The sequence below is a fragment of the Metopolophium dirhodum genome, chromosome 3 (genome assembly GCF_019925205.1).
Source record: "Metopolophium dirhodum isolate CAU chromosome 3, ASM1992520v1, whole genome shotgun sequence".
NCBI lineage: Eukaryota > Metazoa > Arthropoda > Insecta > Hemiptera > Aphididae > Metopolophium > Metopolophium dirhodum.
Genome location: NC_083562.1, coordinates 30,414,447 through 30,432,681, shown reverse-complemented (window position 1 = coordinate 30,432,681; position 18,235 = coordinate 30,414,447). Strand labels below are relative to the sequence as shown.

General features: G+C 27.3%; 2 protein-coding genes across 2 annotated transcripts in view; one reads left to right on the top strand and one right to left on the bottom strand.

Moving 5' to 3' along the window:
- LOC132940421 (uncharacterized) overlaps positions 1–18,235 on the bottom strand; it is a 21,055-nt gene extending 2,820 nt beyond the window's left edge. Inside the window, 16 exon segments of the mRNA XM_061008023.1 lie at positions 334–535; positions 610–686; positions 3,287–3,403; positions 3,756–4,002; positions 5,073–5,286; positions 5,288–5,342; positions 11,795–11,904; positions 12,044–12,244; positions 13,030–13,108; positions 13,169–13,338; positions 13,889–14,054; positions 15,239–15,517; positions 15,654–15,770; positions 15,874–16,120; positions 17,159–17,369; positions 18,124–18,235. Coding sequence (XP_060864006.1) covers positions 334–535; positions 610–686; positions 3,287–3,403; positions 3,756–4,002; positions 5,073–5,286; positions 5,288–5,342; positions 11,795–11,904; positions 12,044–12,244; positions 13,030–13,108; positions 13,169–13,338; positions 13,889–14,054; positions 15,239–15,517; positions 15,654–15,770; positions 15,874–16,120; positions 17,159–17,369; positions 18,124–18,168 — 2,537 coding nt within the window. The 5' untranslated portion in view covers positions 18,169–18,235.
- LOC132940416 (probable serine/threonine-protein kinase clkA) lies at positions 9,666–12,815 on the top strand. Its single transcript, XM_061008013.1, has 5 exons — positions 9,666–9,983; positions 10,036–10,506; positions 11,225–11,399; positions 11,483–11,696; positions 12,474–12,815. Exons 1-5 carry the CDS (start codon positions 9,890–9,892, stop codon positions 12,813–12,815), a joined length of 1,296 nt encoding a protein of 431 aa, XP_060863996.1. The 5' UTR covers positions 9,666–9,889.

Genomic DNA, 18,235 nt, shown 5'->3' with positions numbered 1-18,235 from the left:
CTATAATCTATTTAGGTACATAATACTATAATGATACTTTTCCATAGACATTCTAGACAATATAATATGTAAAGAAAATAAGAAACTATACTATGTCTATAGGTATCAATTATTTTTTTATTTTTTTAAGGAGGCTCAAAAATGTTTTAGCTAAACTCAAGCACCACCTCGATTTCCGCCAATAACAGTCTTTATCATTACTGACTATAGGCAGTCATTGTCGACATATTATTGTCATTTTTTTCCGCGGTTGCATACTACATAATTATTTGTATATTGATGTTTATATAATAATTTTAAATAATCGTTTTTAGTATAAAATTGAACCCTTACTTGGTAATGGTATCCAACGCATTTATGTACTTTCTCCAAGTTGGAGTACTAAATAATTTCCAAAATGGTATTTTTAATTCCAACTCCGGGACATTAGCAAAAAACGTGTTAATGGCATCTATTAAATTTTGCGTATCCGAGTCTACTGCGTGTTCATCTTCGAGGCACCCGAGTTTTTGATCTAATGCCACTTTGGCGATAGCTATAAACATTAAATAAAAGGTTTGTGTATTCATTTTTAAAAGAACAATTAAGTACGCTGTAGAACTGGCTTACATTCAAGCGACCATTTATGAATTTCATTTAAAAAGTCGTCAGGAACTTCTTGGTCTTTATTTTTTATCTTTTTTATTCTAAAAAACATAGGTACTTTATAAATTATAATATTTAACAACTACTTAAGGTTAAAATAATTAATATTAACATAATATAATAGCGTAAATAATATTAACATGTCAATGAAAATTCATAATACAATAGGTGTAAATATATGTTACAAATTATATTGCATTATAATAATTTTATAATATTTTTAATGGAAAACAAATTTTTATCAAATTGTAAGAGAAATTTACAGTAGTCACTATAGTCACCGCGTATTGTATTCACTTTGGGATCAGAACATTTGACTTAACCGAATGAGTTAATAATGGACGGGAGGTTCGAGAATAAAAAGATTTTCATAGTATGCATTGTAATAAAAAAAATTAAATTTGGCTTTGACGTATCTACTTGTAAATATTCATTATTATCTATTTATTTATTTATGTATTTTATAAAGGTGATATTATGTTGTCATTCGTTAAGGCAAAAAAAATATAAAAACATTTTTGTTTTGTAATGACTTCAAATTATGTAAAACAAATATTTTAAAAAAACGTTAATAATCTTTAATGTAATGAGTCGTGGAAATAGTGTTAATTGTCAAAATATATTCGATAAAATCAGGAAAATATTACGATAATACCACATTAACTAGTATAACTAGTCAAATAGACGATTTTTTTTCCTATGTTTTAGTATGAATGTAAGTCGATACTATCCTACTTGGGTCCTGTGCCTGTCGTTGAATGAGTCAATTAACCCTGTTTCTTAATAAGCATTAAGCGGCGACTACTGTATTTAAAATGCAATATAGTTTTTAAAATTTGTTAAATTATAAAGGGTTAGAAATACCAGTAGACTCATGCCCACTTAAATCGAGTGCATGTAAACTTCACTGATTTACATGTATATAAGTAGGTAGTTGATTGTAGGAACAAATTAATAAAATGTATAACTATACCACTGTTAAATTTTTTGACCGACAAAAATAGATGTAAATTCCACCTACTAACCACCGGTACTAAATCAATCAAATTTCTACTGATATAAAAAAAAAACAAATCCAAACATTATATGCTTAATTATATTAATATGTATAAATATATAACTTAACAGATATTATAAAAAAAATCTAACCCAATTTTCGAATGCACAATTATATAAACAATAAAATATAAATAAATTCTAACTTATAGTTGGGCGTATAGTTAGACAAATTTAGTATTACGCTTTATCAGAACAGAACATAACTTTCCAAAATTATTAATGTTATTTATCTACACGGTATAATAATCAAAAAATCTAACTTTAGGCAATAAAAATGACACCTATAGTCTGTATGAGGTTTAAAGTATTGTGTAATTAATTTTAGCATTAAATTAAGAAGGAAATGGTTTTTATTATAATAAAATGTAGGTGATTTAGTAAAAATATTAAAAATTAAATACGTCAAAAAAAAATATTTGTGAATAGTGGAGTTTATTTTTACTAGTCAAAACATTAATAACAGATGAATTTGGCGAATATTATAATTTATAGTTCACTCCCTAAGTAAAAAAGGTCGATCATTTTTATACGAATTGCCTCCTGACGTACCCTACATTTTATCGTAAACGAAAAGGGTCTAGTGTAATAGTATTACTGTATTAGCACACAAAAATAAGTTTCCTCCCAATGAGTTGGTAATAAATATAAAATATATATCGTTCCTAAACGATTAAAACATTTTATGTATACATTTTAAGATTTATATAATATAAATATTTAATAATAATTATAATGTAATACCAATATTCTATAATTTTAATTATAACAATTACTAATTTTTTTTTATATTGACTAATTTTATTATTATTTTTAAAGTTGTGTATTATTTGTATAAATGTGTATAATATATGTAATATACCTATCTAAGAATGATATTTTTAATTATACAGTATACTACATAGTTCTAAATATCTAAAAAAAAAAATATTAACAATCAAACGATTCTCAATAATTTTTGTATGAAGTACATCTTAAACTTAAAATAAAACCACAATGTTTACTAAAATAAAATATAAAAATATCTATATACTTGACTTATACTAATCTATTTACGTGGTGTATTTTACTATGTTAGTGAAGTTCATGAAACACCATTTAATTGTAAATAGGAGGCAACTATAGTGTGAAGGCAACTCTTATAATCATGAAGTACCTACCTAAGTATTATTATATTTATTTTTCGATAAGGAACGAAGGAAATTTGTATATTTTGGGAGGTATAAAGTATGTATAGGAATAATATACATATCTTTTACAGGTATAACAATTATACCAATGAAATTGACATAAAAAAGGTATAATTGGTGGAAGTATAATTGCTCCGTAACTTTTCATAATATCGTATAGTTATCTTACTAATTAATTATTAAGTACCTACTATATTATTATAGTCTACTTGTATAGGTACATAAAATAATATTAATATATTGTGTGGATGGGCACTGTATATTATATTCTACTTTTCAAAGGGTAAATAAATTCAGGAGATAATAATATACCTAACCCAAGTCATAAGCGGTTATTACTTATTAGATATAACAATTAGATATACAAAAGTATAACAATTTAATAGTTTACTAACCTATTGACAAAGGCTGTTGCCGTATCTTCAATAGTCCCAATGTAAAATTTTGCTGTTCTCGGTTGCAACATAGGTTGTTGTACTTTAGTTCGAAATTCATACCATTTTTCCCCATGTCTATAACATAAAACAGGTAAGTACCGTTAGTGGAGTCGTCCAAAATTGAATACAGAAATTCAAATTCATTATACTGCAGGTAACATATATATATATAAGTTTCTGGTCACGCATTAAGACATTACTGTCTATATATATACCTATAGTATTATATTATATATCTATGTGTTCTTTAAATATAATGTATTTGACGTAAAACTATATACGTAAGTAATTATAGCTTATTATGTACATACTCTTTCTCTTTATTAAATATTATGTCGGTGATCAAAGGATAACTATTATTATACAAATATTAAAAAATAAAAACGCATAAATTAATAATCAACACGCGTGACTGATGAACACTTACACTGCTATAACACCAGCCAGATCACCAAAGAAATCCTTCCTTAAAACGTGTTTGTAATAATTTAACGATGGCATAGACGGTCGATGCGGCATAAGTTCTTCATTTCTGAATACTTTTTCAATCTCGTCTGCGTCGTACAGAAACACCATATCCGGTCTCCCGAGCAATTTTTCGATTTTTACAATGTCTCCGTACTCTTTCCATAATCTCAATGAGAGTTTGTCTATTTCGGTTACTTTGTAGTCGCCTATGTATTTATACGACATATCATACAAAATCAAAATTTTATTATTTTAAACATGTTTGAAAATATACATAGAAAGATTTAGTGTTTCATGTATTTAATAACATTATAGGTACTATATTAAAGCTGTTGGAGCACTATATATTTTTTGTGGTTTTAGACCAATAAGTGGAAGGTTAGTTATTATACGCACTCCCCGACGTCCGATAACCGTTTTTTAGTTGATTTTAGCTTTTTTTCTTGCTTATGTATGAAAACATTTTCTTGGTATTTTAATTTTACAAGCCTTAAAATAAAAATGATCCAAAAAATAAATTTTTTTTTTAAATTTTGTGTAATATATTTATAAAATATGTATATTAATAATTTATTGTAAACGTTGGGTAAATATTTTTTCTACATAACAAGTAAAAAGCTTAATAAATACAAATGTTTTGACAAAATTTTAATTGATTAAGTGCTGGTTCTATATAATTATATAGTACTTATTTTGAAAAATTTTTTCTCTTTTATATTAGTTTCTATACTAGTAAATTAGTACCTAGACTTAGGGTCCCTAAGGCAATTTAAAGAAGCATTTGAATTTGTATAGAGTTCTAGGTGATTTTGGATCTTTCACACTAATATGCTCATAAATATATTCACACAGACATTCCAAAGCTGCCAATATTCCAAATTGTCTGTTTCAACAGCCTTAATACTTTCTTTTTATAACTGTTGAATAATTAAAATTCTATTACTTTGTACCAACATAATATTATATTACAAAATAGTATAGGTTATGATGTACGCATGTGTAAAGTGTAATACACTAATGCCTACGATTGCGTATTTTTTTTTGTCAACTGTACCTAATTAATATAATAACAAGTACTAAGGCACCTAGTAATTACATTATTGTTTAAAATGTATATAATATGTATATTATATTAATAATTATCATAAGTTCATTTTTCGTTTAACAATATTTAGTGTTATTTAAAAAAAAAACAGTTCAAAACAAAACCATTTGTTTACTCTGTTATTTGATATTATATTTTATAATTCTTTGATATAGCTAGGTATACACTTACCAATATATGACATAAACCTCCAATTATTGCCCAATAACGGTAACGACTTTGGGCCCGGTAGTTCCGAATAATCTTTGGCAAAATCTATATCTCCTTGTGATACACTCGTAAAAACTTCAGTCGACTTGTTGGCATGATCAACTGTAATCCTTAAATTCCTCAAACGTCTGGCCAAAACGGACATTTTATTATTTTTATTATTGAACGTATAGGAAACCTGTAAATAAATAATTGCGTGCATGCGATGCATATTATATTATTAGTCCATTGCTTAGGTCATATACGTAGTACGCTTTTATAATGCGATAGCCATAGTATATGATCTAAGGTCCATTGCTTATAATGATGCATTGATCATATTTTATTTATTATTTTATTATACCACGTGGTTGATGACGACGCGCTGTGATGAAATGAAAAAAACATACTTACTCCGGGATGTACCTATACAATGGATGACATCAATTTAATATTTATAATGATTCCTCTTCAGGTATATAATACAACGAACATAGATTGCAGGCCTATAGCGAATCGATTCATTGGTGTTATTATATGTGTCGTGGCACACCATTATATAGGTAGCTACACCTATATTAGAAACTTTATTTGTCCTAGATTTCGTTTCGCATTCTCATCACGAACAAATATTGATAAGTTTCCGTTTGATCCAACATTAAAAAGCTGTACTACTGTACTTTTGATTTTCAAGACAATCGCAAAGGTTTTTATATTATTTAGAACATAATTATATTGTGTCGTAATTCATAACACCAGATTGTGAATCTTTATTGTTTATTGTCATAAAGAGTTTATTCAAACAAATATTAAATAAATAAAAATCTGAAAAATTGTTAATTATTTAAATTGGTAATTTTCTAAAAAATAACATTTATTTTGAAAATTCTATGATTATTGTTTAAGTTTTCCTTTGAAATAAAACTAGAATAAACTAGGAATATAATGTAGGTGCCTATACTTATTTTAGATTTTAATTTACCATATTTAAATGAATATTTATTGCATATAAATGGTGTGTGGATTTGCATTTACACGGATTTTAGAATTATAAACAAAATATAATAAATACAATTATGTGTATAAATAATATCATTAAACCTGATCTGCAGCCGTATTGTTCACATTGTTAATGCGTTTAATGAATGTCGATATTATTTGTATTTTATAGTAATATAAAAATAATTTTTTTCAATTACCTGTTTAATTAGTTATACGTAGTTGTATACATTTTATCCATGCATGTACTTATACAACTCGATAAAATAATCTCAACTGAAGTTTATAATAAATTTATCGCGACGGTTTCCGCAACTAGTAACTATACACGACTAACGCGAACAGTTTAATGCTTGTACCTACAATATAGGTAGGTAGGGTTTTCTCTTTCGTAAATTTCGCCGTGGGATGAATTAACTTAAATGTTTATTTCGTAATGTACCTACCTATATATAATACATGCGCTAAGACCCGTCAGTCCGGTTCAGAAAAAAGGAAATTTGCAGTGAAAGGACGGTATTGCAACGAAGATAATATTATTATCTAGACACTAATTTCACGATTGTTTATCCCCTGCCCAACGATCCATCCGGATGGACGTAGCTGATTATTATAAAGAAACACGAGTAGTGGTGTAAATGTATAGCGGTTCTGGCATACTTCACACGAATTATTTTTTTTTTGGTTTGTCTTAAAATATATATTTCTGATTAGTTACACATAGTTAAATTTTTATTTATTTTCCACTTATTTTCAGTTATTTTTCAAGCATTTATACAGCTTCATCCATCAATTCCGCTGTTTTTATTTGAAAATTGAAAAATTAAAAATTGGAATATTAAAATAATTCACTGTGGAAAATAATTTTTTACATATGTAAGTTGGTGCAAATATTGAGCTTATATATAAATAATAAATATATTTAGAATGAGCTTCTCTCTTCAAAGTACCTGCCTATAAAATAATATGTTTGGAAGCAGTAAGTTCTAAACTTTTATAATTGCAGGTAACGCCGTTTTTAGAAATACACAATAAAGATTTTTTTTATCAAATACAAGGTTAAGTAATACAATACAATACAAATACAATGAAACAATAGTATATTGTGTGGCAAGGGCGGGAAGTGAGCTATTTGAGGCTGTTTCAGTCGCGGGACCAAGACTGAAATTGCCTCCCAGCACGAGCCACACATACTATTTTTTTTCATGCCTCTGCGTTCATCGATCACAGTAAAGAAAAGGTAATGCAGGGATCTATGCAACAACTAGACTATTGTACGGAAACAATATTTCATGAAAGAAATGATTTGGTTTTATTTATTTTAAGCGTCATGGATGATGGTTATAAATTTATAATATGAATATAAGATGTAACCAAAAGACAAAAATGTATGTTTTGGTACATATTTCAGTATAAATAATAATTATTATATTAAAATAAAATAAGAATAAAAAAATGTAATCACGGCAAAGGTAATGCTCTATGCAGGGATCTATACAACAATCAGATTATTCTACGAAAACAATTGATCATGAAATAAAAATATTTAACCTAACTTTTGATCTTCGCCTTTGGCCCGACACATTCGTATTCCTAAATTCACCAAGTCGGTGAACCAATTCACCATCGGACACGGGACATGTAACTATTGCGTTCACATTTGGTGACTTGATCTATAGCACGTCCTTTTGGACCTGTTTCTCCTTCTTTTCACCTTTTATGCATTTTTAACTGAAATTATTTGCATATTTTCGTGATTTTGACGAATTTTGTCAAAATTCTTACTTCGAACGCGTATAAAAAAATAACTGTGACTGATATTTTTAAATATATTGATGTATGTTATAACTTGTGACGAGGAACCTTCCATTAAATTTGCAAGGTTTTTAACCAAGAAAAAATGTTTTAACGACATTTCTAGACAAAAAGTTAAATTTCTATATTATAATATAATATATTAATATGTACATATAATAGTTCAAAAAGAGTAAAAATATATTGAAAATTTGGTAATGACAGACAGAAAATCACACACATCAACGTAAGATCAATACAATCATAATCGCTCGGATCAGGAAAAGAAAACAGAGAGCTCGTTCTGCTGTATAGTATAATAGCGTGTCTATACGTGTACCTCATCATTGGGTAGGACACTGTAATGGATGTGCTAAAACTGGAATTCAATGATAAATCATTATACCCGATGATAAACAGTTTACTGAGTGAAGACGGTCTCTCTGTCTATGTATCAAGGGATATTATGTTACACAGGGTGTCTGGGTGTATCTTATGACATTGTCATAGATCTTATACCTACTTATAGACGGAACATTGTGTAGTTCACACTTTCCACGACAGGTAGTGTCTCACGAATCACCAAAGCATGCGCACCAAAGCACACTAAAACTTATTTTTAATAGATTCTGATATACACATTTTTTTGTGAAATTTTTGATGGTAATATTATCAATTTTGGTTTAAAACCGGACCATTTGCATAAAGTACAGGACGAAACCACATACTTTTGATAGATGAAAACCGCACACTTTTGGTAGGTTAAAACTTCACAATTTTTCAAATTGTTAAATCCAAAAACCACACACATTTGATTTTAACCCCAAAAATGTAAATTTTATAAAAACTTTATAATGTATAGGTATAATTTATTATTCATTTAAACAAAAAACTGTATATATATTCAAATTGTAATGTAAAGACTTAAACATGTTAGCATGATTATTGTATAGTATCATAATCTTATTATCTTATATTACTCACAATAAGTTTAATTATACAATGACCGATAAATTTTGTGGTCTTTTTTATATCGAAATAAAAAATGTACGTTTTTCGGTTGCAACCAGTTTGTTAACTATATGGTTTTCTAAAGTTTAGTAAATTATTAATACCTAGTTGATTGTTGTATTGCTTGATAAAACACTTCGGTATATTTATTATTAATAAACATACAATATATATATAATAATATACACCTAGTATTTTTAGGTAATACGTTTAAATAATATATATATTATATCTAATCTATATTAAATTATTGTAATTCCTAATATCAAATATTTAAATTATTTTAAGTATATTTTGAAGAAATCGAATTTATTTATCTACTACATTTTTAAATCTTAAAAATAAGTAATAATTAAATTCATTAGCAACTATAGCTATAAATAAACAATGTTAAATTGTTGAGAAAATAGTTTATACCGCATAATATAATATTGTATTTACATACTATCTAAAATATGAAAAATGACTAAAAAATATCACATCATGGTACGTATTACCATCCTAAGTATACTCTACTACTTTAATATGAAGTTTATTGAATATCTAATTATACATATCCAGAGTGTAACAGAAATAACTGACAAATGTAATTATTAACTAACTATAGGTATGTGTAATGACTTAATTATAATAAACTAAATACCAAAAACAAAAAAGTGATATTGAATTAACAATAATCAAAGGATTAAATAAAATAGACAGACAGAATTAAATCGTTGGGTAATTAAATTTGTCAGTTAGATATTTATAATTTATGTAACACTCTATAAAGGATGTATAGCTTATAATCTGAAAACTATATCAAGATCATTGTTGACATTACTGATATTCTTAAATACTTGTCTAATCAACCATTTGGTGATTTAAAGATTATCGAAAACAAATCAAAGGAAGAACGGACCAAAAAGATTTCAGATAACAACCGGCATAAAAAAAGAAAGAAGAAATCAAAAAACAATCAACAGCTGTTTTGTAAAACTGACAAAGTAAGTGATATGAATCTACAATCAACCGATTTCTCGAAAAAATATTGTGATAGAGTTAATCATACAGTACGCAAAGACAACAAAAAAGAATTGAAAAAGACAGGTATAAAAAAATACAAAGCACAAATTAAGTATTTATAAGCTTGACTTTTCAGAATTAAAAAATAATGTTGTTGATATTAATTTTGAAAAAGCTGATATTGATTTGAGAAAAAATAAAAAATCTCACAATCTAATTGATGTAAAACCATCGAGCTCCAAAGAGCTGAGAAAGCCATACGTGTTTAAAAAGCGGATTGTTGGTCGATCGAAAAACTATAATTTAATTTGTTACAATAATCGTATTAACCATTTACCTGAAAACCATAATTGTATAGAATTTTGTGGCAAACAAGACCATAAAAAAAATTATCAAAATAATTGTCAATTGAATAATGAAAAGTCCGATGATCAACGTGATAAATCAGTTAGAGTAGTCACACCTTTAAATGATAGTGGCAATGCAGACCAACGTTCAAATTCGATTTTTTTTACAACTCAAAATAAAGAACAATTGTATGACAGAAGTGTGAAGTGTCATGATATTAAAACAATGATTATCAATAGAGGAACCAAATACACAACAGGTACTTAGTTAACGTGGTTTTAAAACAATTAAATACATTTTGATAATGTTATAGGTATTATTGTAATTTTATAATTATAATCAATATCTAGTCTTAAATAAAAATAACTAAATCTAAAAAAATATTTACAAATAAAGTTTTAATAAATTAAGCCATTAAATTCATAAATTATACGTAGGTAAGTACGTATAAAATGGGGGTGGGATTTTGATGCAATGTCATTTTTTTCATGGGTTTTATTAAAACACAACTCCGTAAGTGGAAAATTAAACTTTTTATGACAATTTTTTTATGTTTTTATAAATTATCTAAGTAATAGAACTTCTTTCACAATTTATTATTGAAGCAAACGTATATAATGTAGTATACCTACTTTAAACATTTATGTTAGCAATAAAAACCAACATCGACTATACCGTTTTCATATCTACAAATAATTAAAGAGGCGCGATAACAATACTTTTATCATAGTAACTAAGTATAGTACTTTAAAGTGTCTTCTGAATAAAACTTCTCAGTTGTACACACATTACGTTGTTTCTAAACTGCAATAAATATATTTTTTAACGTATTTTTATACAATGCATAATATCTTATGATATGATTTTTTTTAGGGCATTAGTGCATTACATTCCCAGTACTATTTATAAATATTAAATACAATTAATTGTATTATGTTTAATTTAAAACAGTTTTTTTTTGTTTGTCGCGATTTTAGGTCAACATCTTCAGTATACAGACGATTCTATACAAAACTACAAAATGAAAAATTTCAATGATTACCATGATAAACATAATTGGGGTTTTTATAGTCATAATGGTCAAAATACCTACAGTATAAATAACGGATTCTTAAATAAAGCAGAAAATCCGAGAAGAAATAAATATATTAGGTATTTATGAATTGTGAAAAATATGTAGGTAATTGACCATGAATAGAGTACCAACAATTTTACTAGTAATTTTTGACGTATAGGAACAGTAAACCAATAATAGAATCGTTTCATAAGACTGAATACGATAAAAGTTTGGTTTACATAGGTTCTAAGTATACGGACCAGGATATTGCTAAAAATCAAAAATTAAATTCGGATGTTATGGATATTAATTTGAATCCACTATCCAATTCAACATTTATTAGCACGATAAATCTGCAAAAGTTACAAGAAAATAAACATAATAATAATAAGGTAATAAAAATAAACTATAACAAATAACAAAAAAAAAAAAAATGTCTTAGTTGTTGTCCATATAAAATTGTTTGTGGGTTTCTTGATTTTATTATGACGTAGGCCTCTCAGTCATTTTGAACTTTAGTTCGCCATCAGGTGCGTACATGAATGTAACTTTGTATTCCAATGGTTTATGCAAATACTCAAGCTTGTGCGATCGTATCAACTATACAAAATTAAATATTATATACTACACGTCTTTTTGTGACGATACAACATTATTTATAAGTAGATTAAATATAAAAATTAAAACAAGTTATTTGAATTACCTAATTATAATATATTATTATGTAAATTTGAATTACCTTCGCCAAGAAGACTTGCATTTCTAAGTCAGCAAATCTTCTTCCTAGACACATTCTTGGCCCATGCCCGTACGGCAACGAAGCAAATGGGTGAATATAATCGGTTGATTGTTTCAACCACCTTTCAGGTTTAAACTGTTTACAGTCCGTTACGTATTCTTCCATATTCCCCGTAACAATTGTTGGAAAAACTAACTGAATCTATGTAAAAAATAAACTTTGTTATGATACTGTGTGAATTTTTTAGCAGCGTTTTAGCACTCATTATTTTGAAAAAAAGTTAATATATTTTTAAACACAACTTTTAATGAATGTTAAAATAAAAATTCTATATAGTTTATTAATTATTAGTATAGTATATTTAATTTTTGTTTTAACTTTATATTTTTTTAACATTATATTTTTATAATATCATGTCCACATTATATAGATATCAACTTCTAAATCTAAGATGTTCGTGCAAACTTATAACATTCAAAACTACACGAAAACGATAAATAATAGTTCCGCAGGTTTATCTTACGATCAAAACAAACAAGAAGATAAAATCGACCCAAAAAAATATTATTTAAAATGTGAGAAAACTAAAGATAATTATGCAGAGGAAAACGTAAATTGGACAAAAAAAATCAATTTATATAAAAATAAAGAAAACATAAAATATTATAATAATGAAAACAATGAAAATAATTACAATGATATAAAATCTATTGGTATCAATAATTTAGAAATGTTCACTGCATATTTTGATAAAAGTAAGTTTTTATTATAATTTTTTAATTACAATTAATACATTTTTATTTTTATAGTTTGGGAAACCGTTATGCAAGAAATTTCAGGATACTGAATTATTAATTGTTTTTTTTTTTGTGTTGATTAGTAAAATATAAATTAAAATCAATATTTTACAATTATTATTATTGTGTCTTTCGTTTAATTCATATTACTAGGTATATGATTGTTAGTTGTTACAACATTAAACTTACACCTTTTGGTATTCTGTATCCACAAATCACCATATCCTTTTGAAGGGTTCTACCATTACCAATTACAGTTGAATACATTCTGTAATAATCATTCAGTAAGTAAACCGTAAACGTGTTATATAAGTTCAAACAATTTTACCGTAATACTTCTTTGATAAACGCTTTCAAATAAACCATTTTTTCTAATTTACTTGCGTCAAGTTTATCGTCTTTATTTGGTAAAATTTTCAGTATTTCTTGATGTATTTTTTCTTGTTCTTCTGGTCGTGTGGCTATTTGATAAAGCATGGAGCATACAGCCATCGAAATCTAAACAGCAGTAAATTTTACTGGGCGTAAGTAAATATTTTATAATACTAACTATATTATGAATTACTATTTACTTATACGTAAATTATCCATAATAATATATACTTATAAAAATATAAATTACAATACATTTTGACATAAAAAAAGTATGCCATATTTAAATGACCTTACAATTAACTAGAAGGTAGCATTATACAAAACAGCAAAATATTTCGAGCTTTTACGGTATATATCTTAAAAGTAATATATAATTGTACCAAAAATGTTATTTATTCGAAAAATGCTACACTGAAATATTAATCCAAACACTGAAAAGGTTTTCGATTATACTGCGCATAACCCTATGATACATTAATACCTAGGTATATAGTATAATCACTTATTAAGCAAATAGGAATAATACATTTCAAAAATATTCTTCAAAAATTTATAAATTGTACCTACGGATAATATTTATTTACATAATTTAAAATTATTACATGGCACGGGTAACTATTTTATTAGAATAAATATAGACATACCTAATAAATATAAATAAACATTTACGAACCGTATCAATCCCAACTAAAATAAGATCCAACGCCAATATGTAAGCAGTTTTTGGATCATGTTCATTCGCCAAAATTCTCTCAACCAAAGACAATTCGCTTTCATTCACCGATTGTGATTTATTTTTTAATCTCAACATTGCATCGTCAATGTACTTCATACAAATTCTATTAAAATTAAAAATATTAATAATTTATTATTTACTATTACAGATACGACTATATAACAATTCTTTATTTAGGTATATAATTATATATACACGTTTAATGTTAACATAATAATATAATGGGGGGACGGAGTGGCCGACCCGAGTTCGATACCTTGGCCGCGGGCGGCATTTTTCTTCGGGCAAGTCACGCTGTCCGGAGAACAAGTGCCGCCATCCCCACACCCGGGGCACGGCAGAAACCTACAGGTGCCCCATTAGAAATTCTGCCAAACATAACACACACGTGTACCAACCTACCTAATTTAAAAAACCTACAGTGCCCTCCCCCACACCCAATGGCCTATGTTGCCACGGGTTACCCAATAAAAAAAAAAAAAAAAATAATATAATATTACATATTAATACAAGATATTTTATTTTTTGACTGCCTACTTTTTTTTGTAGTATAATAATTTTGCATATTATATAATTTGTGTCGTTGTTAGCCATATTATATTAATATGACAGGAATTGTGTATAACAACAGCATCACAAGCAGCGTGGAAACATGTCGCAGTGATGTATTCTGTCTTGATAACAAAATACAATATTCTATATGACTATATGTCTATATATCTATATATTGCCATTTGCCGCACTACCCAACACTGCCATATATATGAGCAAACGAGTAAAGAACAAGCTCCTTATTTATTTGCACGTTTTCCATATACTCATTTCTTGTCTATTGAATATTATTATTTGGTATTAAGGTCTATGTTGTTAGCAACTCAAAAATATTAAATTTATACCTCAAGTTCCTGTAATTATAATTTTAAAGTAATTCTTTGAAAATAGACAGAAATAAGTAAATAATGGCTAATTATTGTGATAATAATTGTGTATATCCGTGATACAAATGTGTGCTACTTTAGTAGTTTAGTAGACTATTTTACGGTCTCAGAAAAGAAAAGTTTAACTAGGTACCTATCTATTATTTAGTATATTTAATATACTAAATGGTGTACACTATTATATACACTATTACATACTAAATAATGCACCTATCTATTGTTTTGACGCACCTACTATTAATCGTCACTGACTTTAATTTAAAAGATATATTTTTTAAAATCATGTAGGTATCTATATATAGGCTATATAATACTATTATTATAGTATAATAATTTGTTGAATACGTACTCAATGAAATAATCCATATTTGAAACATATTTTTTCCACAGTGTGGATGGCAAGTATCGCCAAAACGGGTACTTGAGCTCTAATAATGCCACGTTCCGGAGTGCGTATTTTGCGGCATCGATTATTTTCTGTGGCTCTGAATTTTTCGGTAAATCCGGGTTTAGACAACCTAGTCTTGCGTCTAATGCCACACGACCGATACATTCCAAAGCCCATTTATGAATTTCATTATCAAAATCAGCTGGCATTTCAGAATTTTCGTTTTTCATTTCTTGCATCCTATAAACATAATTCAGGGAAGTGTTGAAATACGAATAATTAACAGCGATGAGAATATATTGATTTTTAATTTAGGTCATATACCGTAGGTATATGTATGGGTATAATACATATATGGTATTCAGCACTTACGTACCGTTTTATGAAATAGTCGGAAACTTCTTCAATTGGTTGAATATATTTCTTAACAGTTTGTGGTTGTAAAACAGGCTTTTGAACTTTAGTTCTGAATTCTCTCCACGCCTCTCCATGCCTAAATAGTCAATTTAGATAATATTACACATATTATTATACGATATAATTATTAATATTGTGTTGTGTACATATTGTATATTTGTTTTAGTTTTAACACTCACACTCCGACAACACCCGGTAGTCTCCCGAAAAATTGTCCTCGAACCTGACTTTTATATTTAACCAAACACGGCATAGAAGGTCTAAACGGCGTATCGCCTTCTTGTCTATAAACTTTTTCTATTTCATCAGCATCATAAACAAATAGCAAATCCGGTCGACCAACAAGATTTCCCAACTTTGCTATTTTCCCGTATTGTTTGTACAGTATGTAGGAAACGTTTGCCAAATCTGATATCTGATAAGGGCCTTTAACATAATATAATATAGTAATTAAACGCTTGAGCTTGAAAAATATAATATTTGAAACATTACAGTATAATATACTTATATATAGTTATATCTTGTATAAAATGTACTATATACCACAACCAGGGCTCGTAAGTTTAGGCATTTGCATATAAATCTTGTTATATCGTAGTAAAACATAAACATTTGTGCACAAAGCTAAGTATAATATATAGAAATTTGTTTCACGGGCTCAGGCGATACGATCTCAATTCCTGAACTCCGAGTCTCCGAGAGAGCCACTTAGGAAGGTCAAAAGTAGAAATTTATCTGTACTTATTAAAATAATTAGGGAAAACAAAACGCATTTTGTCAAGATTTGAACTTTAAATGTTTATGAGAAAGAATTATGACTATGGAATTTTAATATTTTAATATTATGAGCCTTCTATTAAATTGTCAAGCATTTTTACCCAACAAATGACATTATTGACATTCATAGAAAAAAAAACTAAAAAAATTGGAAACTGAAAATTTCTGCTGATAGTTTAAAACAAATTAAAATATTTTTAAAATTCTATCGTGTATAGAAAATACTATAATATAAATAATATAAATACTATAATATAAACAACAAGTGAAAATTGCATGTATCTACGGTCATTTGTTTTAGAGAAACAAAAAAACCAAAATCGATTTTGCCAAAAACCGATTTTGCGTAAAAATTTCCATTTTTCCCCAATTTTTCTTTTGTTTTTCTTAGCGCTTTTGAAAACTATTGGGAATTTTAAATGTTGACCTACCGAATGCACCAACTAGATTCTAGATAAACCTAATCTCTCCGCTCATAATCTAAAAGAAATTGATAAAAATTGTTTTCTTCCTATTTATGAGCTTTTATTGAATAATTTAAGGTTCTTTTACTGCATAATATCCCATTTAGCATATATGTATTTATTTTTTTATAGGAGCATAGTTGCATTCATATTTCAGAGTTTTATTACAGTGCATATAACGAGCCCTAGCTAGTTTATATATTATATTAAATATTGATATTACCTATAACTGGTAACATTCTCCAAGTGTTTCCTATAATTGGCCATGGCGTGGGTCCTGGGACCTGACTATAGTGTTTGGCTGTGGTAAGATCATTAGTCACTTCTATTACTTCTGGTGATCCCGCAGAGACGTGGGGTGAATGTGCAGTAGCTGTCGATCGCCATCTTATTGAATATATTTGAAACTGACGAATATTTTTCATTGTTAATAACTGTGGACATTGTTATATATTTCTTTAATGTTTGCATTTAGGTTATCTTAATTTAAAATAAAATGTTGTATAATGTTTACACATTTAATTAAACTGTACCAATAATAATAATAATAATAATAACAATAATAACAATAATATTGTTTAGAAAGTATTGTATTATCATTCACCATCTGTATAATACACAAAAGTATCATTAAGTGTATGAAATTATTTGACAATAATTAAATATGGTATAGTGAAAGGAAGATTCAAGGGCAACCAGTAGAAAATATGTTAACGATCATCTTTATTATAGGTATAGTATCGACAGTATCGTATATACGTACTCTAAAATGTATTGTAGACACCATAATTTATACTAATAATTGTATTATACCTAAAACCAGTGGGTGTCTACAAAAATCATAATATTCTTTAAATAAAAATTAAACGGCAGCTAATATAAATTGTAATGTTAATGAATATATCTTATTGGAATAGCTTTCTTAACAAATATTAATAAGCGATTTTACTAAGGAGGATAATGAACATGCTCAAACGCTCAATACCTACTTTTAAAAATCTAAAAATTGTTTATGAATTACAAAAAATAAAAATGTACCTCTAAAAAATAGCTGGTATATTATTTTTATTATTACCTACGGTTTGTTATTTGATTTGCAATATTTTATTATTATTGTATAATTTAGTACCTTAGCGGTATTATTGTATATTATATTATTATAATTTATAGATAAGTATGGTATCTTACTTTTCGAAGAATATCATTGAAGTCACCGGTCCTGCAGCTGTACATATATTATTCGATCAACAATTACGAACGCAAATGGACACTGGTCATCGTTATACTTGTGTACGTTGAA